The sequence below is a fragment of the Octopus sinensis genome, linkage group LG13 (assembly GCF_006345805.1).
Source record: "Octopus sinensis linkage group LG13, ASM634580v1, whole genome shotgun sequence".
Classification (NCBI taxonomy): Eukaryota; Metazoa; Mollusca; class Cephalopoda; order Octopoda; family Octopodidae; genus Octopus; species Octopus sinensis.
In genome coordinates this window covers 21868441-21891504 of record NC_043009.1, presented here as the reverse complement: position 1 = coordinate 21891504, position 23064 = coordinate 21868441, and the positions used below count along the sequence as shown (strand labels likewise).

The window sequence follows — 23064 nt, the reverse complement described above, 5'->3', positions numbered from 1 at the left end:
AATTATTGTATTTAAAAAAAAAATTAAATGCTTATATTATATTGAGATAAAGGGGATAAATCGACTGAAACCGAAGTTTAATTTGTTTTCGTTAATTTCTTTAAAAAAAAATACCCCGCTTAACTCGAAACGATTTCAATTGAGCTTTGTCTGTATATGAGATTACTTATTCAAATACGAAATATCAAATGTTATTTATTTGATTAGGAACTTAATCACATAGAACACCGTCTACAAAAACATTTACACCGGCCGTACATGTGGATTTAAGAGAGAGAGAGAGAGAGAGAGAGAGAGAGAGAGCAAGTATTCCGACTGTATTTTACACGTATAAAGATTATTGTTGATAAACACCATTTGAATTTTTTATCAATTATTCTTAAATAGATTTACGAATTTCAACAAACGCAAATCCATATGTGATCGAACTTTGTAAGCCTTACTTAACTTTCATTTTTGCGTTACCCTCGTTGCCCCGCAGAATTCCGGATTAAGCACCCCATATAACTTGATAACTTTTTTACTTTTTGAAATTTTTAGAAAATTTTTGCGAATTTGTTCCTTACATACGAGTGTTTGTACCATTGTGAATTGTTATATAGGGTGCTTAAACCAGAATTCCGCTCAGTGTCCTTCCAGCAAGGAGTCACAGTGGTCTGGTGTGTGACGGACTCTGGGTTATTTCCTCTTTTAATAACATGTCGAAATTCATCAGAAGTAAAATTAAAAACCGAAACGACTAAGAAGGCTTAATTTCTAATTATACGGTTCTTCTAATTTGTACGTGTACACACACACACACACATATATATATATATATATATATCTGTAAATGTAATATGTGACAAATATTCGGTAGCCCTGATAAAACTCGGAATTTTATCATGGCTACCGAATAATTGTTACTTATTACATTTACAGATAAATTCCCGTATTTATATAATATCGAGGTCTCTTTCTTTTGTTGTCTTACCATTTTTATCAATATATACATATTTATATATATGCAGCTACAGGAATATAAACAAGATGTTAGAGCTCAGGAATTGGGGATTCATAGACAGAATGATGGAGATTGGTGATATACTGTATGGCAGATAAATCTAACAAAAGAGCCTGTACATAGTTATTCGTCCTGCTAGAAACAGTAAACAACTATTAAATCACACCATGCAATTTTAATTAAATGAAGGACACCTTGTATACACTTATCCCGGGGGCGGGGGAAAGGGTGGGATGGTTGTAGCTGAAACACTGTTGGTCATTGGTCTCTTTGATGAAGTTGACCAGAGGCTAATCAAGTAAAGAACTAGATCTCTCTGGTTTGTTACTTGTTCCATCCATACCAGGACTGAGAACGAGCAGACCATTGGTCTTTGCAGAAACACCTTTGATCATAGGTTTACTCGATCGGATTTGACCCAGGGCTAAACGATAACCAACAAAACGAAGGTGCTGATGATAGTCTTGGCAAGTCTGATCTGTGACCCAGCCGAAGTCAATTTGACTTAATATAAAGTCTTTCGGAAATGCATGAAAACTCAATTTAGTTTTATTCTTTTCATTGTATAAGTTTGAAGTTTTATGCCAATGTTAAGAAAATATTTTATTTTTAGCAATTTCCATTTGTTGTAATGCAGTGAACCAGAGTACCATGTGTGGAATCTGTTGCATTCTTGGACCTAAGGAAAAAATTGAACAACACGATAAGGTAAATGTATATTGTTGATAAAAAGAATATATATTATCATTCATTATTTCTCGCAAGGAAAATGTAAGACAACTATCGTATTATTTAATTCCTTTTTGTTTCGTCATATAGCTCCTCTTAAGAGCACTATTTTTATCATTACGTTATCTGCTTCCCCATGCTTGCGTGGGTCATATAAGATTACGTTGGGCAGAGTTTCCTACGGCCATATGCTCTTCCTGGTACCAACTTTTACCTGTTTATAAGCAAGGTGATAATACTCCAGTCTGTTGAACAATGTACAACCCAGACACGCTTATGCTGAGAAATTGAAGCAAATGATGTTGTTTGCACAAATGGTGAGTCTTTTGTTTATAAAGATCGCACAACATGTCAAGAAGCCTGGACATGCTTTTGTGGTGAACTGTAAGCAAATGTCTCTATGAAATTGCTGGCCTTATGCCAAAATTTGAAACCAATATATATGTGTATATATTGTTTGTTTAATTTAATACCTGTTTTTCCGTGTTAGCATGACTTAGAAGGGAAGTAACTGAGGTCGAATTTTTATAATGGGGACATCTTCCTGTCACCAGCTGTTACCTGTTTTCCATAATATATATTGGGTCATTCCATAAATAATGCGTTTTTTTTCTCAATTGCATGAACTAAAGGTCGGCGGCATACAGGATAAACTACTTGCATCAACTTGCTATAAAAGCAGGTAGTAATTTTATGTTGTACTTATTCTTAGTACAAGCTTTGAAAAGTGCAGTTTGGACGGTTCAACTGGGATCTGGGAAGCCAGAAGGCTGCACCAGGCACAGTCTGATCTGGCAGTGTTTCTACAGCTGGATGCCCTTCCTAACGCCAACCACTACGTGAGTGTAGTGGGTGCTTTTTACGTGCCGCCGGCACAGGTGCCAGACGAGGCTGGCAAACGGCCACGATCGGATGGTGCTTTTTACATGCCACTGGCACGGAGGCCAGTCGGAGCGGCGCTGGCAACAGCCACGTTCGGATGGTTCTCTTTCGTGTCACTGGCACTGGTATCACAGCTACAATTTCCATTGTTGTTGATCGATTTCGATTTTATATAATGGAAGTGACAAAGGAGCATATTCGGCATATTTTGCTTTATGAGTTCAATAGAGGCAACAACGCAACAGAAAGTGTGAGGAATATTAATGCAGTATATGGGGATCGGACAATAAGCATAACCACATAGTTCTAAAATAAATTCCTTAACCATACAGGTACAAATAAGAAATGTGAAAAATTTTATGCGAACAAGTCTTGAAACAGGCAAAATTTGAATTCACAATCAATCATTTATTTGGGGATAAATTTGACTCTATCTTGAGTATTGAGCCCTTTCATCAATAAAAATTTGTTATTGTTTTATTAATGTTCCTAGCGTTATAGCTTGAGATAGTCATTGAGCAGTGAGTCAGCAATGTATACTGTTAGGGATCCACCAGGGATTGGTGTTATGCCACCTCCTCTTTATCATTCACCAAGCCATGACTAAGAAGTTTGGGAAGTGCTGAGGTAGTATTCTATGGCTGGATGCCCTTGTCACTAACTCTATCCTATATTGCAAATAAAGTATTTTTATTTCACTTGTGTATCACATTGAAACCACTAAAACTACCAACCTACAGGATGTGTTGTTTATGAGGGACCTAAACATAACATCACTGACTCCCAAGTAGTTTCAATGTAAAGATAGAACTTAATGAGCATGTGCACACACTTGCATATACACACACATACGTACGTATGTGACCAATACCATGTGAATGAAGTTGGTAGATTGAAAATGTCCATATGTATGTATGACTATGTATGTACATGCAAACATACATACCTTGTCCTAATGTCATCCACGACATATTGGTTGTACTTATACATAATTTTATATATTTATGTTTCTTCTGGCAATATTTAGTTTTTGAATCAAATGAAGATGTAAAATCGTGGCTGTGGCCAGTGCTGGTGACACATGAAAGACACCCATGCCAGCGACATGTAAAAGGCACCCATGTAGAAGACACCCAGTGCACTTTGTAGAGTGGTTAGAGTTGGGAAGGGCATCCAGTCATAAAAACCATTCCAAAATAGATGACTGGAGCCTGGTGCAACTCGCCAGCTTACCAGCTCTGGTCAAACTATTTAACCCATGCCAGCATGGAAATTGGACATTAAATGATGATGATGATGATGATTTTATATATATATAGACACACACACACTATTATATATATTTTTAATTCTTTTGGTAGAATTTGGTTTTGGAATCACACATTAGTCACCGTGGTCCAGATGCTTCCAACTGGACATCGTTCAGTGTGTCTGAGGAAATCAGTGCAACCCTGTATGGCTTTGTTCTTCATCTAAGGGGTCAGCTAACCATGCAACCACTGACCGACCAAAATGGTAACATACTGTTATGGAATGGAGAGATATTTGATGGTTTACCAGAGGTGAGTTGTTATATTCCATTATACTATGTTTGGCATGAATTGAAGGTGTGCAGCTTTGTGGTTAGGGTGTTGCACTAATAATCACAAGATTGTGGTTTCAATTCCTGGACCAGGTGGTGCATTGTGTTCTTGAGCAAAACGCTTCACTTCGCATTGCTCTACAGTCACTTTGATGCATACCAGGTGTCTGTACAGGTAATGTCAATTCAATGGAGAGAATGAACTAATGTACAGCTCAAAAATTTCATCACTATAAGCAAATGATTTGTTTAGGCTGTTCAGCAAGAAATTGCAGAACCCTTATCTGTCTTTTATGAGAGGAGAGTCCAGAAAGAAATAATTCTACTATGAACCCCACTGTGTTATGTAGCACGTAATACTATGTACTATGCCATACCTTACCTTACTATTTCATTGTTTCTCTTTCATGATACCACTCACTTTTGGTTCATTGGTTTGTTACACTAACACAGGAGCCTCTATGTGGTCATTCAATCAGTCTACAAGAAAGAGCAGCTAAATTCTCCTCGTCTGAGTAATCTTTGCCATTAATTTTTCAAGCACCAGAAAATGTGTACCAGTGTTGTACCAAAGGTTGATTTTCTTAAGGAATATAAAAGGGACCTGTAGTTAGCCAAGAGAACTAATTTGATATAGCTGAAACTAATAATAATATCTACTATAGACATAAAGCCTGAAATTTTGGAAGAGTGGGAGGGTAGCTGATTTCATCAGTTCTAAGGCTCAACAGGTACTTATTTTATCAACTCTGAAAGGATGAAAGGCAACTTGGCTGAATTTGAACCCAAAATGTAAAGATGGATGAAATGCTGCTAAGCATTCTGTCCAATGTGCTAACGATTCTGCCAGCCCCCCTCCCCCACCTTATAGCTCAGTCAGTGCTCACACCATCTCTAAGGGCAATCATGTACTGAAGTAATGAACTGACTTGACTGTTAGTTCAGCCACCTACTCTAAATATATGAAAGAGAAACTGTAAGACAAAATAAAGGAAGGGGTGGGAGAAAGATGGAGAGAGAAATAACTGCTGTGATAATTGCTGTTATGTCATCGTTTTTTTCCTTTTCAGTTACAAGAAGATGACAATGACACTGAAGCATTGCTAACAGCCCTGTCACACTGTCACACCGATGAGGAGATCTTGTCTGTGCTCTCACATCTACAGGGCCCTTGGGCTTTTATTTATTGGCAAGTTAGTATTTGTTTCTGTTTGTTATAAGCAACAATAGCACCTTCCTCCCTCCCTCCATCCCACTGTGTTGCACCTTGGGCGAATGACTTCTACAATAACTTTGGTGGATGGTAATTGAAAAACACCAGTCATCATCATCATCATCATTTAACATCTGCCTTCCATGTTGGCATGGGTTAGATGGTTTGACAGAAGACTGCACCAGGTTTCAGTGTCTGTTTTGGTATGGTTTTTGTGGCTGGATGCTCTTCCTACCCCCCCCCCCATACACACACACATACACACCTGTGTCACTCTCGTACAAGTTATACCTTTCAAATTCTGTGAAAACATGTCTGGCCATAGAGTAATGTTTATCTTACTTGGAACCAGGTGAGGGCTGGTGACAAGAAGGGCATCCAGCTGTAGAAAATCTGCTTTAACTGACCCATGCAAGCATGAAAAATTGGATGCTAAAAGTTATGATAAAAAAAAAAGAAACGATGTAAATTGATTCACTGTTTTTCAAAGCTTAATATTTTCTACTCAATTATTTTTAATGATTCCTTATTTTGTAAGGTTGAAAGAAAGCAACTGTGGTTCGGACGTGATGTTTTAGGACGAAGAAGTCTTTTGTGGCATCTCCCGGAATCTTTGGAGGATTTTTTCATCTTAAGTTCTATCAAAGCTGGTTCGCATGTAAGTTACATATGATATTTTTCTTATTCTTGCACTGGTTTACAAAGAATTCAGTCAATTATATCAATTCCACCAGTAATTTTTCTGGTTCTTAGTTTTTAGATTTTATTAGAAATGAATGACTAAGTCCATCCAAGCATAAAGGAATATAACTGAAGCCAAATCGTATAAGATAATTTTGTTTAGCTATTCCTCATCTATACACTCACACATTTTATCTGTCTGTCACCATCATCATCATGATAATTATCATCGTTGTCATCATCATCATCACCGTCTAAAGTCCATGTTCCATGCAAGTATGTGTTGGACAGTTTAATCCTTTCGTTACTGTTTTAATTTTGAGATGCTCTGTGTTTCTTTCAATTACTTTAAATATAACAAAGAATTTAGTAAAATAATTTAGTTATCATTCAGCTTGTGTTAGGAACATAAATTGTGGCTAAGGTTTGGTGGAAGATTTTAATTCAAAACTTATGAAAACAAGACATCTCTACTAAAGAGCCAGAGCCGGTTTCAGCCGGGTTGGTAACAAAAGGGTTAAGAATTGTTTCTCTATTATATATTTTAACCCTTTTGTTACCATATTTCTGTTGAGATGCTCTGTGTTTCTTTCAATTAATTTTAAAGATAACAAACAGTTTAGTAAAATAACTTAGTTATCATTCAGCTAGTGTTAGGAACATAAATTGTGACTAAGGTTTGGTGGAAGATTTTAATTCAAAACAAGACATTTGTACTCAGAGCCGGTTTCAGCCCAGTTCAAAGGGTTATCAGGAACTGACAGGTCTAAGAACCACATTGTATTCCAATGTTTGCTAGACATGTTTTCTACAGCTGGATGCCTTTTTAATGCCAGCCACTTTACTCTGTGTACTGAGTCATTTTTTTTTGTACCCAGTACAAACTTTTTAATAATAATAATAATCTTTTTAACATTCACTTTTCTATTTTCATTCTTGTAGAAAAGGCATAGGTAGAAACTCTATAAGATGCACCAAGTGTAAGCTATGGACACATAAGAGGTGCAGCAACGTCAAGGGAAGGTCTAACTGTCGACCCAACTGAGGGACCAGCTATCCGAGTTGACAGTTCCTTGGTAGTTAAGGCAATTAGAAGCATGAAGACAGGGAAAGACCCTAAGAAGCATCAGTTGTGGTGTGCAAGAGAGACGTTTGCGCTGGTATGGTCATGTGGTGAGAATGGATGAAGACAGCTGTGTGAAAAAGTGCAACACCCTAGCGGTTGAGGGAACCTGTGGAAGAGGTAGACCCAGGAAAACCTGGGATGAGGTGGTGAAGCACAACCTTCGAACTTTAGGTCTCGCCAAGGAAATGACTAGAGACCGAGACCTTTGGAAGTATGCTGTGCGTGAGAAGACCCAGCAGGACAAGTGAGACCATAACCCATGGCCTCAGTCCACTTATGCATACCTTTCCTTCTTGAAACACAAAACTCTACTTGTGAAGACCTGTTGAGGCAAGTGAAAATCAAAAATCAAAATCAAAATCAATCAACATCAATGGAAATTGTAGCTGTGATACTAGTGCCGGTAGCACATAAGTGAACGATCCGAATGTGGCTGTTGCCAGCGCCGCCCCGACTGGCTTCCGTGCCGGTGGCATGTAAAAAGCACCATCCGATCATGTCCATAGCCAGCCTTGTCCGGCACCTGTGCCGGTGGCACGTAAAAAGCACCCACTACACTCATGGAGTGGTTGGCAATAAGAAGGGCATCCAGCCGTAGAAACATTGCCAGATCAGACTATGCCTGGTGCAGCCTTCTGGCTTGCCAGACCCCAGTTGCACCGTCCAACCCATGCCAGCATGGAAAGCGGATGCTAAATGATGATGATGATGATTTGAGTCAGATGAAATTTTGTTAGGTCCTCTTCCTGTCACCAACTTTTATCTGTTTCCATGTAAGGTAAAATTTCCCCTAGTTTTCTGAACACATGAACAGGACAATAGCTGGACATGATTTCATGGAAGATTGCAATATTCATACATTCATCAACAACATCATCATCATTTAATGTCTGTTTTCCATGTTGGCATGCATTGGATGACAAGGCCTGGAGTTGCACCAGGTTCTCCATTCTCTGTTTTAGCATGGTTTCTGTGACTGGATGTCCTTTGTAACACCATATATATATATATATATATATATATATATATATATACTAGCTGAAGGTGACCCGCTCTACGCGCGGGTAAGAGTATGGTTGTTGCTTCCTTTCAGCACGTAAAAAGCACCATCCGAACGTGGTGGAATGCATCGCTGCCTTGACTGGCTTCTGTGCTGGTGGCACGTAAAAAGCACCAACCGATCGTGGCCGCTGCCATCCCCCCTGGCACCTGTGCTGGCGGCACGATAAAGCACCCACTACTCTCACAGAGTGGTTGGCGTTAGGAAGGGCATTCACCGGTAGAAACACTGCCAGATCAGACTGGAGCCTGGTGCAGCCTCCTGGCTTCCCAGATCCCTGTCAAACTGTCCAACCCGTGCTAGCACAGAAAACGGACGTTAAACGATGATGATGATGATTCTCCCTCTTTGTTTCTCTCTCACTTTCCCACTCTCTTACTCTTCCTTTCTCTCGGACTCTCCCTCGCTTTCTCTTACTCTCTATCTTTATCTATCTCTCTCCCATTTATAAACAACAAAAGATCTTGAGTAAGTTGAGAAATAAAATATTTAGAAAGATCAATCATGAATATCAGGCAGTAACAACGGAAAGGTCTGCTTCAAGGCAGAGAGCAAAACACTAACATTTAAAAGGACAGACGAACTTGCGAGCTGAATAAAAATAATAAAATATTGGAAACCAAAGTTTGAAGGAATAGAATTTGAGGATAGTAGAGTCACCATGGCTGGCATTTCTTAACGACGGACAGCAACGTATTGACAGTTCAACGGCTGGCGTAAAATTATGAACTTGATGTAAAAGAAAATCCCTAAAAACCAAGTTTTGAATTGATTCTTTCTCACGACAGTAGACTCACGATGGCAAGCATTCAAAACTTCTTCATCATGGACGGCAACACATTGACGATTAAAAGGCTGGCGCAAATTTTTTAGCTTGATGTAACAGAGAATTGCTAAACACCCGCTCCTTTAAATTTTAATCCCCTTCCAGCCCTATTTAGACCCCTTTTCACATTTTGGTTAATATAACCCGATTTCATTTGGGTCTACTGAGGCCACATTTTATAAGATGAGGACTCAACCAAGTTTTCCGAGTTCTGGTCATAGACCATAGAACACTCAACCAAGTTTCCCGAGCTCTGGTCATAGACCATAGAACACTCAACCAAGTTTCCCGAGCTCTGGTCATAGACCATAGAACACTCAACCAAGTTTCCCGAGTTCTGATCATAGACCATAGAACACTCAAGCAAGTTTCCCGAGTTCTGGTCATAGACCATAGAACACTCAAGCAAGTTTCCCAAGTTCTGGTCATAGACCATAGAACACTCAAGCAAGTTTCCCGAGTTCTGATCATAGTCCATAGAACACTCAAGCAAGTTTCCCGAGTTCTGGTCATAGACCATAGAACACTTAGCTAAAATCTAGTTTCTACCTAGTCTGAACCAATCAATCTGCCGCAGTCTTCATCCACACAGAGCTTACTCAACCATGTTCCAGTTCCAGCGACAGACGACCAGACCATCCAGTCATGTTCCTGCTCCAGCCAATGACGACACTAACATACACCAGCAACGCCACCGACGCCTTCATCTCAACGTCGCCATCACCATCGTCGTCCTTCACCTTCACGTCGTCTCCATCTCCGTCGCCTTCATCTCCAGCAACACTAATATGTACATAGCACTCATTCAGGTGTAGCTTTCACGCTGTTATGATTTTCACCGAGGTTAACAGCACAGCACTACCTGCGAGATCTTCTGTACCAATGTAACCTGGCACAGCATTGAAGCCACAACCACTACACGACATGTGTTCAACCGGCATCTGCACTTGTGATCCGAATATCCTGTTACAGAACGAACTGCTATTATGTACTTTACTACGAACTGCTATTATGTACTTTACTACGAACTGGTAAATTAACTCCATCTTGTCTGAAATAGCCTGAGAGACTTTTCCTATGCGCTGTATTTTGTTTTGCCCGCATACACTTGGTTTGTACTTCTGTCGCACACACGAACACACATAGTTAATACACACACAAATGCTATCTCTGTCACATTCATACGCTACACATGCCTTTCTCGCTTGTTTTCCATGCTCAATGTGCCCTTGTAAACACAACTCATCTCTGTAAGGCCCTAGGTCGGTCACGCATACATAGAGAAAGTTGTTTGTCCCTTACAACGCGCCAGCATGCCACACTTTTGTTCCTGCATGACCGAGGCATATAATAGCTCAAGCACTGGCTGGCAGCCTCAGCCTTACCGCATTAATCACTGGGATATTCAATACTGTACACTGTATTTCAGCCTAGCAAGCCCTATTGCACTCATGCACCTCTGTTCTGCACGTGTACTCCCTTGTTTTGCAACACGTCTGCGTCAGCTCAATTCTTCTCCCGACTCAAAGCACGTCGGATGTTCACATGCGCTGCGCTCATGTGTAGGCATAATTTCCCCCTGTTAGACCCCTGTTGGTCACGTAATTAACAGAGAAAATTATCTGTCTCGCACTCAAGTTGCACCCAAAAAATGTAAAGAAGCAACCAGTTCCCTTTACGTAACTATCAAAAAGTATTAAAAAGTTTAATATACATAAATACAGATATATACACTTTGTATATATACATTATATATACATATTTATATATAGAACACACACACATGTATATAAATGCTCGTTGGTGTGTTCTGTTTGTATTTGGTCGATGGGCGCGTTGACAGGTAGACAATAGAATGCGATGGCGATGGAATATTTATTTCTCTGTATAGAGATACATGAGTAAAAATTATGGGAAGCTAAGAGATAGAGTGAGTGAAAATGTTCTTACATTAAATAACGGGAGTGGAATGAAGGGGAGTGAGAGGGTAATATAGGAAATAACGTGAGTGAGGAAGATGGCCCCTAGCAACCACACTTTTTAAGATAGGGATTTCTAAGGTAGCCCACTGGCATCGTCACCTCATTCTACATGTCCCTGTAAATTTTGGAGCGAATCGGACGGGTCGTAGTGGCATTGAAAGTGATCCAAGCGGTAAAAACGCATTTCAGTTTTATATATAGAGATAGATATATATATATATATATACACACACACACACACACACACATGTATAAGAAGACTGAGGATGGTACTGTATGATACAGTGTGAGATTACATAATAAAAATATGTAAAGATGGGCAATAAGAAAAACAAAAGGCAAAAAATGAAACAAAGAAAATTTCTTTGAAGGAGTTGGTGAAATGTCTAAGGGGTAATTGTAGGAACCCTACAAAACCATCATTACCCTGACGACTAAGGCAAAGTACCCTCACCCTATTGTCCTTTCTCTAATTTGCAAGTGCATGCCCAGAGCAGGTCCGTTTACTCAGACCATGCTCACCACTATCATCCACCTTACAGCAATATTGATTGATATAATTTTGTTTATACTTTTTGTTTCTTTTTTTGGTAGAAATACACAGAAATTCCAGCTGTAGGAATTTTCCGTATGAAATTTGAAAATTTGAATTTGAAGACCTTACCATACCAATTAATTCTTCATCCTTGGAAAGAAGCTGTTTGGCCAATGACTGGGGAAAACCTTGACGATGTCTTACAATCAAATCCAAACATTATCTCTGGACTACACCCAGAAATATTAGAAATTTCTTCACCAACAACAAACACATTCTTACCTTCAATTTGTAAAGACATGCCATCTTCAAACTATGAGCATCCACCAACAGATAAATTAGATGTTTCTTATTTAGACTTTTTGTTGAAATCAGACTTGGGCCTCCAAACTGAAGCTGAGAAACTAATTGACTTTTTAGGACAATCTGTAAATACTCGTATCTTAAATCAAATCCCAAATTCTCTATTAAGTAGCAAAAATTTATCTTTTAATACTTTGTCGAAATATAACATTTCATACAAGACATGCTCTTCTGGAGATGTAATGGAACCATTTTCTAATTTGCATTGTGGAACTGATTCCGTTTCACAATTACATTCAATTGAAGAATCGAATCCAGACCATCTGGTTGTTTCTGAAGAATCGCTGCCATTGCAGGAGAATAATAGCTGTGATTCCGAACATATTTCATCTGAGACCAAAGTAATTGATCTTCACAAACCGACAATTTACTTAGGAGATGCTAATGTTGCCATTCTGTTCTCTGGTGGTCTTGACGCCGCTGTTATTGCAGCTCTTGCTGATCGGTAAAGAAATGATTTGTGATTTTAGTTTCTATTTTTTTTTCTTATTATTTGTTTCAATCATTTGACTGTGGCCATGCTGGATCACCGCCTTGAAGTGTTTTTATTGAACAATTAGACCGCAGGTCTTACTTTTAAGCCTAGTACTTATTCTGTCAGTCTCTTTGCTGAAGCGCTAAGTTACAGAGACATAAACACACCAAGACCAGTTATCAAGTGATGAGGTGGGGGTGCAAACACACACACATAGACACAAACATGCACACATACATTTATATATATATATATATACACACACACACAATGGGTTTCTTTCAGTTTCTGTCTACCAAATCCACTCACAAGACTTTGGTTGGCTTGAGTATATACTAGAAGACACTTACCCAAGGTGCCATGTAGTGGGACTGGACATGGAACCATGTGGTTGGGAAGCAAGCTTCTTACCACACAGCATCCCTGTACCAAATTGTTTTTCTTAATTTGTTGGCAACATTTTTCATTCTTTGCATTTTGAGTTTGGGTAGTTATGGCTATGTGGTTAAGTAGTTTGCTTACCAGCTTTATGGTTTCAGGTTCAGTCCCACTGTGTGGTACATTGGGCAAGGGTCTTCTGCTATAATCCCTAAGCTGACCTAAGCCTTGTGAGTGAATTTGGTCACCAGAAACTTAAAAAAGCATGTGATGTACACACACACACAGATGTTGGTTATGTTGAATGAACAAGAGAGAAGTATTCAATACCTGTCATAGAAGGTATGGTTTTGTGATTGAAATGGAAAATGAGAAGTTTTCTCATGGCACAAGTTTCATGCCATTGTGATTTTCAATAAAATTGTAATAGTTCTTGCATTAAACCCAAGTTGTAAGACAATGCTCAGTTTCAGTTTCTATGAAACTCTGTGTGTGTGTTTGTATATGTCTGTGAATCTTATTGTCTTGACAATGTGTGATAGTGGTAAACGAGGATTGTTCTCTTGCAAATAGTGTCCTTCACTTCCATTCTTTGAAAGCATATTGTGCAACCATGGGCAAGTAATACCTTGCTTTGAAACAGGTGAGGGTTGGTGACAGGAAGGGCATCTGGAATAGAAAATCTTTGGAGCAGTGAAATCTGTCTGATATACTCTTTTACTTGTTTTAGTCATGTGACTGTGGCCATGCTGGAGCACCACCTTTTGTCAAGCAAATTGACCCCAGGACTTATTTTTTTGTATGCCTAATACTTATTCTATTGGTCTCTTTTGCTGAACCACTAAGTTATGGGTGCGTAAACACACCAGCATCGGTTGTCAAGCAATGTTGGGGGGAGACAAACATATACACACACATACATATGTATATACATATGTACAATGGGCTTCTTTCAATTTCCGTCTACTAAATCCACTCACAAGAAGACACCCGTCCATGGTGCCACGTAGTGGGACTGAACCTGGAACCATGTGGTTCGTAAGCAAGCTACTTACCACACAACCACACCTAATCAATGACAACATGGTAAAATAATGATGTTGCTGATTGACTAGACCTACGGTGAAAAACATTCTAACCATGACCATTGTGTCTTTTTCGTATATCAGCAGCTGTTTTGTCCAAAGTATCCTTTTTTTGTTTTCAAGGAGGTAGGGATGTGATTTAAGAGAAATTTACTGCTGTTTCTAAAAGGTCCAGTGATCAAGCAGATGCCCTCTTCTTTTTGTGTATGATGATGAGGAGGGAGGAGATGATGAAAATGATGATAGCAATGCTGACAGTGATGCTAATGATGATGGTGGTGGTGATGATGATGTTGGCAGGCAATATAGCAATGGAATGATTGTTTCTATTTTAATTTAGTCAATCACTTGTTCAGTCTATCATGTGCTTGATGGCACATAGGGGAGCACTTCACCACCAGTGTCCTTAATGTGATCTCACTTGTGATCCAACATCATCAAACCAGAGGTCAATAAAATAAGTAACAAGCTTATAAAAAGAAAAAAATAAGTACACGGGTTGATTCACCTAAAAATTTTTCTGGGTGGTGCCCCAGCATGGCCACAGTCTAATGATTGATACAAGTAAAACTAAATATATACAACTATATATTTATACACACATATATGAAAATGTGTGTATATTTATATGTTTGTGTGTATGCACCACATACGCATATTTTATTATAGGTCTATATAATTTCATTACAGATATGTAGATCCAGAAAAATCTATTGATTTACTCAATGTTGCATTTGCTTCACCTGGTTCAGAACAACAACAACAACAGAAGAAGAAAAAAAAAGATAAAAGAAACAATGGGTAAGATGATTCTCTAACTGCTTCTTATTTTCTTTTTTACATCATTTTAAAAAATCTTTTGTTGCTGTTCTTATAGGCGCAGGAGTGGCTGTGTGGTAAGTAGCCTGCTTACCAACCACATGGTTCCAGGTTCAGTCCCACTGCAAGGCACTTTGTGCAAGTGTCTTCTACTATAGCTTTGGGCCGACCAAAGCCTTGTGAGTGGATTTGGTAGACGGAAACTGAAAGAAACCTGTCATGTGTATATATATGTGTGTGTGTTTGTATGTCTGTGTTTCTCCCCGCAACATCACTTGACAACCGATGCTGGCATGTTTGCGTCCCTGTTACTTAGTGATTCGGCAAAAGAGACTAATAGAATAAGTACTACGCTTGCAAAGAATAAGTCCTGGGGTCTATTTGCTCGACTAAAGGCGGTGCTCCAGCATGGCCGCAGTCAAATGACTGAAACAAGTAAAATAGTAATAGAGTAATTATTCAATCCCAGGTTATTGTTTAGCCTCAGTCTTAGGTGGTGAGCTGGCAGAATCATTAGCATGCTGGGTGAAATGCTTAGTGGTATTTTGTCTGTCTTTACGTTCTGAGTTCAAATTTTGCTGAGGTCGATTTTGCCTTTCATCCTTTTGGGGTTGATAAATTAAGTAGCAGTTATGCACTGGGGTCGATGTAATCGACTTAATCCTTTTGTCTGTCCTTGTTTGTCCCCTCTATGTTTAGTCCCTTGTGGGTAATAAAGAAATAAGAATCATTAGCCCACCGGGCGAAATGCTTAGCAGTATTTCGTCTGTGTTTACGTTCTGAGTTCAAGTTCCGCTGAAGTCGACTTTGCCTTTCATCCTTTCGAGATCGATAAATTAAGTACCAGTTGCGTACTGGAGTTGATCTCATTGACTGGTTCCCACCCCAAAAATTTCGGGCCTTGTACCTAGAGTAAAAAAAAGAATCGTTAGCATGCCAGGGAAAATGCTTATTGGTATTTCATTTACTGCTACGTTCTGAGTTCAAATTCTGCCGAGGTCGACTTTGCCTTTCATCCTTTCGAGATTGATATATGAAGTACCAGTTGTGTACTGGAGTCGATATAATCGACTATCCCCCTCCCCCAAACTTCAGGCCTTGTGCCTATAGTAGAATGGATTGAGTCAAAACTTGGGCTGTTTTTTTTTTTTTATTTTCTGGGCATTATTTCCTATTTTACTTGTTGGGTCTGGAGTAAGGGGCAGTACCCATGGCTTTTACAGGCCCTCTGAGATTGGCAAAATTGATGCCATTAATATTTTGCGTAAACTACTACAAATTAAACACCTGCAGAAAAGACACAATGAGCAGGATGGGAGTTCCAGAAGGTCAACATTATGGGGAAGAAGGCAGTGAGCTGGCAGAATCATTAGCACACCGAGCAACCTGCTTAGTGGCCTTTCATTTGTCTTTATGTTCTGAGTTCAAACTCTACCAAGATTGACTTTGCCTTTCATCCTCATGGGGTTTATAAAATAAGTACCAGTTTATCACTGGGGTTGATGTAATTGAAACTGCTAGCCTTGTGCCAAATTTTGAAACCAACATTGTGTGGAAGAAAGATTGGTCATATTTTACAGTTGATCAGGCCTGAGCTGAGGCTAAACAACAACAACTGTAAAATTTAGAATTTTATAATTTCATTAATTTGTTAATCTGTGCCTCCTTTTTATTCTATTTTACTTCCTTTCTTTATGATAATGCAAACTAAAAACAGTGATATATTTTTTCTTTCCTTTTTATCTTAAGATTAGGAGATGATCATACAACATCTGCTGATAAAAACCCTTTCTTAGTCCCTGATCGATTGACTGGTTACACTGCCCTTGAAGAACTTAACCCTCGTAGAAAATGGAACTTTATTGAGGTAAGTTACTAGAAATGCTCCCTGTTTTCACTTTGTCTTTATGTATCTCAATCTCTCTTCCCCCCTCTCTCTCCTGCTCTGTGAATGCTCAGCCATGCTTACATGTTAATCCAGTGAGCAGGTAATATGGTTGATTGAATAACTGAATCATCTTTGTCAATAGATGGAGATCCCTCCAATTCTCTTCATTAAGTGTTGCTGTTAATAAGAACATATTTCTCCCAACCATTAACCTTAATTTCATACTCTCTTTACACTCTTTTACTCTTTTACTTGTTTCAGTCATTTGACTGTGGCCATGCTGGAGCACCACCTTTAGTCGAGCAAATCGACACCAGGACTTTGTAAGCCTAGTACTTATTCTATCAGTCTCTTTTGCCAAAACACTAAGTTACGGGGACGTAAACACACCAGCATTGGTTGTCAAGCGATGATGGGGGGACAAACACAGACACACAAACATATAAACACACACACACTCATATATATATATATACGATGGGCTACTTTCAGTTTCCATCTACCAAATCCACTCACAAGGCTATAGTGGAAGACACTTGCTATGGTGCCTTGCAGTGGGACTGAACCCGGAACCATATGGTTGGTAAGCAAGCTACTTACCACACAGCCACTCCTACAAAGTAGTTTTCTCCACATTTACATTTAGAAGATGACCCCATTTTGGTCAGGAATGGGATTACACCTAGAAAGTTCCCCTCCAAGGCACAAGTCCGAGCAAGCAGCCTCCCCTCTTTCCACACCATCAATGTTATCCAAGGGAAAGGCAAGGGGGCCAATACACCTCAGCACCATTGACGCTGCAACTCGTTTCTACAGCTGAGTGAACTGGAGCAACGTGAAACACAAAGTGTCTTGCTCAAGAACACAACATACAGCCCAGTCCAGGAATTGAACTCACTAGATCATGATTGTTATATTTATAATCTCTTTTAATCAGTAGAAAAAATCTTTCACCTTTAAAGATGAAGTTAAGAATCACAACAATTAAACATATTTTTTTAATTTTTTGGTAGATTAATGTAACCAAAGACGAGCTGCAAGAAATCAGGTATGACACTGACTTCTTTTTATCTCTACTTCATGTTATATATATCTATCTTAATCCATGGAGGTTCAATGGCCCAGTAGTTAGGGCAGTGGACTCAGTCGTGGCATCATGGTTTCGATTCCCAGACCGGGCGTTGTGAGTGTTTATTGAGCGAAAACACCTAAAGCTCCACGAGGCTCCGGCAGGGGATGGTGGTGATCCCTGCTGTACTCTTTCACCACAACTTTCTCTCACTCTTTCTTCCTGTTTCTATTCTACTTGTATTTCAAAGGGTCAGCCTTGTCACACTCTGTGTAATGCTGAATCTCCCTGAGAACTATATTAAGGGTACACATGTCTGTGGAGTGCTCAGCCACTTATATGTTAACTTCACAAGCAGGCTATTCCGTTGATTGGATCAACTGGAACCCTTGTTGTCATAACCGACAGAGTGCCATGACGATGATATCTTAATCCAGTGTTACATAATTTTTATTTTATTTTTTGTCTTTCAAGTTACTTGGTGATCCTGTCAGTGCTGGTACCATGTAAAAATGTACTCATGGGAAACGCAACCAGCAATAGATACCATGCCAAAACAGACAGAGGAGCATGGCCTAGCTCTCTGGTCTTGCCACCTCCTATCAAACTGTCCAACCCATACCAGCATGGGAAATGATCATTAGATGATGGTGATGATATATATATATACATACATATGTAATCATCATCATCATCGTCATTTAATATTAATGTTCCATGTTGGCAGGCTTGGATGGTATGACAGGATCCAATGGATTTGGAGACTGCATTGTGTTCTAGCGTCAGCTTTGGCATGCTTTCTATGGCTGGATGCCCTTCCTAACATCAACCACTTTACAGCTTATACTAGATGCTTTTTTTTTATACCAGCAGTATTGTATATCTGTTATATAAAATCCATTCTGTCTGTGTGTGTCTTCTAGGATCTCAGGCATCCTCCATCCGATTGTGCTCAAATTTGATATGTAGATACCGACGGTATCAGGGCATGTATAAGTCTTTAAAAAAATTACAAAAATCGATTTCAGGTGAGAATGCGATCGATAAAGCCGTGGGAACATGCATTTGTACACACAAGTACATCAGCTGTTGCAATCGATACTACGCGTACGCGAGAAAAATGCATGGTGTCTCAAATTTAGGTTAAATCAGTGTTTCTCAAAGGGACGGTCTGACAAGTTGTTTTGAGAAAATTTGGTTTAAATGTTTGACAACTCAGCACCATCCATTGAACAGGGGGGCGTTTTGCTCATATACATATATATATATATATATATATATATATATATATATATATATATATACATATACACATACACACACACACACACATACATACATACATACATACATACATGTACACAATCTCTTCCTGTCATCATGTATGTATGTCATACATGATGACAGGAAGAGATTTTGGCTGTAAAATCCTGCTTCAAATAACTTAACATTCAAACCCATGTTAGCATGGAAAAATGGATGTTTAAGGAATGAATGAACACATACATATATACATTCCTACATGCTTGAAAATATACATGCACACTGTTGTGAGTTCAATTTCTAGATTGAATTGTGGCATTGTGTTCTTGAGCAAGACACTTCATTTCACATTGCTCCAATCTACTCAGTTGAACTGAGTACCAGCTGAGTGCTGGTACAACTTTTCTTTCCCACCAGCTGTCACACCTTCAATGTGCAGCTGGGTCAAAAAGGATGGGAGAGTCAAGAGACTCTCTATGTCTGCTTGTGACTGCACAGGCACCTAAAACAATTAGTGAAAGCATGGTACATGTCACCAAGTCATATTTATTTCAGGTGATGACTGGCTCTGTAAGACTTTGAATTTGCTTCAATTTGAAAATTAATAAAAAATTTGGAGTATTTTTAGAAATTCATTTTTACTTTTATTTCTTTGTGAAACTGCTGTTTAGAATATAACTTAGCAACAGGTTCTTACATAAAGTTATGAAAAGCTTTGAATTAGATATCTACAAAATCCATCCACAAAGCAATGCACACTTTAGAACAGGTAAATTCTATGTCCAAAAGACCAGAGACAGTCTCAGACGGGTTAGTGTCAACAACTCGATCCATAGCTTTTTTACTTCACACATCATCATCATCATCATCATCATTAATGTTCATCTTCCATGCTAGCATGGGTTGGATGGTTTGATAGGAGCTGGCAAACCAGAGGACTGCACGAAGCTCCACTGTCTGTTTTGGCATGGATTTTACAGCTGGGTTCCCTTCCTAATGCCAACCACTTTACAAAGTTTATAAATCTTCTTCATGTGTATGAAATATTATTTTCAGGCAGAAACGTGTGTCCCATTTGCTCTATCCATTGTGCTCTGTATTAGATGACAGCATTGGATGTGCCATATGGTTTGCAAGTCGAGGCCTTGGAATTCTGGGAAATGGCCCCAATAAAGGAAAGCTGTTTTACAGTCGAGCTAAGGTAATTTGTTGAACATTATTCTTTTATTTATTTATTTTTTCATTAGTTTCAATCATTGGAATGTAGCCATGCTGAGGCATTGTCTACAAACAGTTTTTAATCCCTGGTATGGCCGCATGGCCTAATGGATAAGGTGTCTGACTTCAAATCAGAAGATTGCGAGTTCGAGTCTCATTGTGGTCGCAAATAATATATTTTCCCATCCAACCCATGCTAGCATGGAAAACGGATGTTAAATGATGATGATGATGTACTTATTTTCTCAATGACCTCTGTCAGTGAAGGACAAAAGCCACACCACTCATGCCAAAGAGAGGCAGTCAACACAGATAGGTATACCATGAGGTATTTTCATTCAATACAGAAATATTTTGTGACCCTGAATTAATGAACAAACACAAAAATGCATGCACACACTCTTCCCTTCATTTATTCCATCAGGGGCATTGCTGTTGTTATCATCATCGTCACTGGTTTAACATCTACTTTTCTATGCTTGCGTGGGTCACATGGAATTCACTGAGACAGATTTTCTATGGCTGGATGCCATTCCTATCACCAACCCTCACGTGTTTTCAAGTAAGGTAATATTTCTCCATAGTCTAACATATTTTCAAGGAAAAACTTGAAATGAAAGACACTGCTTGTATGACAGTGATACTCATATACAACCATCACATGAAGTCAGACAAGGAGACAGAAACTGGCATTCTATCGGTGAGCTGGCAGAATCGTTAGCACGTCGGGCTAAATGCTTCACGGTATTTTGTCCGATGTTACGTTCTGAGTTCAAATTCTGCTGAGGTCGGCTTTGCCAGTTACACACTGGGGTTGATGTAATCGACTTAATCCGTTTGTCTGTCCTTGTTTGTCCCCTCTGTGTTTAGCCCCTTGTGGGTAGTAAAGAAATAGGTATTTCGTCTGCCGTCACGTTCTGAGTTCAAACTCCGCTGAGGTCGACTTTGCCTTTCATCCTTTCGGGGTCGATTAAATAAGTACCAGTTGTGCACTGGGGTCGATATAATCGACTTAATCTGTTTGTCTGTCCCCTCTGTGTGTAGCCCCATTGTGGGCAGTAAAAAAATAAGAAACTGGCATTCTATCAGCTATGATGAGTCTTCCAGTTAATCTGACCAACAGAACAGCCTGCTCATGAAATTAATGTGCAAGTGGCTGAGTGCTCCACAGACACACATACCCTTAATGTAGTTCATAGGGAGATACAATGTGATACAAAGTGTGACGAGGCTGGCCCTTTGAATGACATGTGCAACTCATTTTTGCCAGCTGAGGGGACTGGAGCAATGTGAAATAAAGTATCTTGCTGAAAGACACAACGTGCTGTTAAGAATCGAACCCATCACTTTACAATTGTGAGTTAAATACCCTAACCACTAAGCCGTGTGCTTTCACAAAGGGGGACACACACATATCCACACAAAAAACACATACGATGGGCTTCTTTCAGTTTCTATCTACCAAATCCACTCACAGGGCTTCAGTTAATCGGAGGCTACAATAGAAGATACATTTTCAAGGTGCCACACAGTGGGACTTGGGACTGAACCCAAAACCACATGGTTGGGAAGCCATGCCTGCACTGAGTAAATATAGATGAATAAATAAAAAAAATACGAAGATAATCCTTGTTTATGTGACTCAATAAAATGAAGTTTGTTAAGCCTGACTTTCCTCTTGTTTTTCATTGACTCTTCCATCTTTCTTCAGGTAATTTTATGTGGAATGGGAGCAGATGAGTTATTTGCTGGTTATTCAAGACATAGATCCTCATTCAGGTTCGTATCAGAAATTGTTATGTGTTTAATGTTTTCATTTGTTGGTATTTACATTTGTCCAGTTTTTTTCCATGGTCTGGATGAGAAACTATTGAAGCAGTGTTCTGTGGCAAGATGCTTTTCCTGATACCAACCTGTACTTGGTAGAAAGTAGAAGGATAGAAAAATATTAGATTTATAAACCCTAATATTCACTCCATAATTGTCCGCGGGCATATGGCGTAATGGTTAAGAGCGTGGGCTACTAACCCCAAGATTCCGAATTCGATTCCAAGCAGTGACCTGAACAATAATAATAATAATAATAATAACATCGAAAAATACCTTAGGAATGAGAACCCAGGTTCGAAATTTCCCCAAGACACCTGGACAGATATCTGTCGAATGTAAATAATGTACATAATTCCTCATCTCTTAAATATAGAACTGCAACTTTTACTTGTTTTCCAGGAAGGTATTTACTCCCTTAGACTTTTATATGACAATTAATTCAAAGTTGGGCATATTTTTACAGCAGATATAAGCATCGTCAATCATTGAAATATTATTTTGTTTTATGCTTTAAGTATGTAAACAATACCACAACATGGGAAGACAAATGCACAACATCCTTCTTTTTCCTCTTCTCTGGAGCTATTTTCCAGTATATCCAACAAAAAGCCTAGGCTTGAAACATCATGCTTTTAATCTTAACTTTTACTCTGTTGCTTTTTTCTTTGAGTGTCACACTAATAATTTTCACTGTGAATGTACCTTGGTCTTTTCTTGTCTTCATTATTGATTTGCCTCTATAAATTATTGGTTGTCTCATTTGCCATCAACTAGTTCTTTCCTTCTGGTCAGTTCAGTGTGTGAAACTGTTAATCCATACATATTAATTTATTTTCTCTCCTCAATTTCCTTTATTTTTTTCCTGCTCTCCATCCATTTTCTTTTCTCATTACTTTCTGTAGAAGAGTATAGGCTCAAAACATCAAAGTTTCTTCCATTTTTCCTGATTACCAAATTAATACACCTTATTTATTGGTTCCTCACCTGTCTCTATCTTGTGCTTTTGTACAATTTTGAACCATATATATACATGTGTGTGGAGATAGATAGCTAGATA

The 23064-nt window shown here is 38.9% G+C and overlaps 1 protein-coding gene across 6 annotated transcripts in view; it reads left to right on the top strand.

Annotated features, from left to right (window-relative positions):
- The first annotated feature begins 223 nt into the window (after positions 1–223).
- The window catches only part of LOC115218641 (asparagine synthetase domain-containing protein 1), a 33546-nt gene continuing 10705 nt past the window's right edge, over positions 224–23064 (top strand). Inside the window, exons 1-11 of one of the 6 annotated variants that reach the window (XM_036508209.1) lie at positions 224–280; positions 1641–1711; positions 3976–4176; positions 5267–5389; positions 5948–6067; positions 11679–12427; positions 14611–14721; positions 16489–16606; positions 17641–17675; positions 20016–20160; positions 21889–21956. In XM_036508209.1, the coding sequence (XP_036364102.1) occupies position 280; positions 1641–1711; positions 3976–4176; positions 5267–5389; positions 5948–6067; positions 11679–12427; positions 14611–14721; positions 16489–16606; positions 17641–17675; positions 20016–20160; positions 21889–21956 (1742 nt within the window). In that variant the 5' untranslated portion in view covers positions 224–279. Of the gene's footprint in view, positions 433–1640; positions 1712–3975; positions 4177–5266; positions 5390–5947; positions 6068–11678; positions 12428–14610; positions 14722–16488; positions 16607–17640; positions 17676–20015; positions 20161–21888; positions 21957–23064 lie in introns of all 6 variants that reach the window. The other 5 variants (XM_029788559.2, XM_036508208.1, XM_036508212.1 and 2 more) reach the window with 5 other exon arrangements.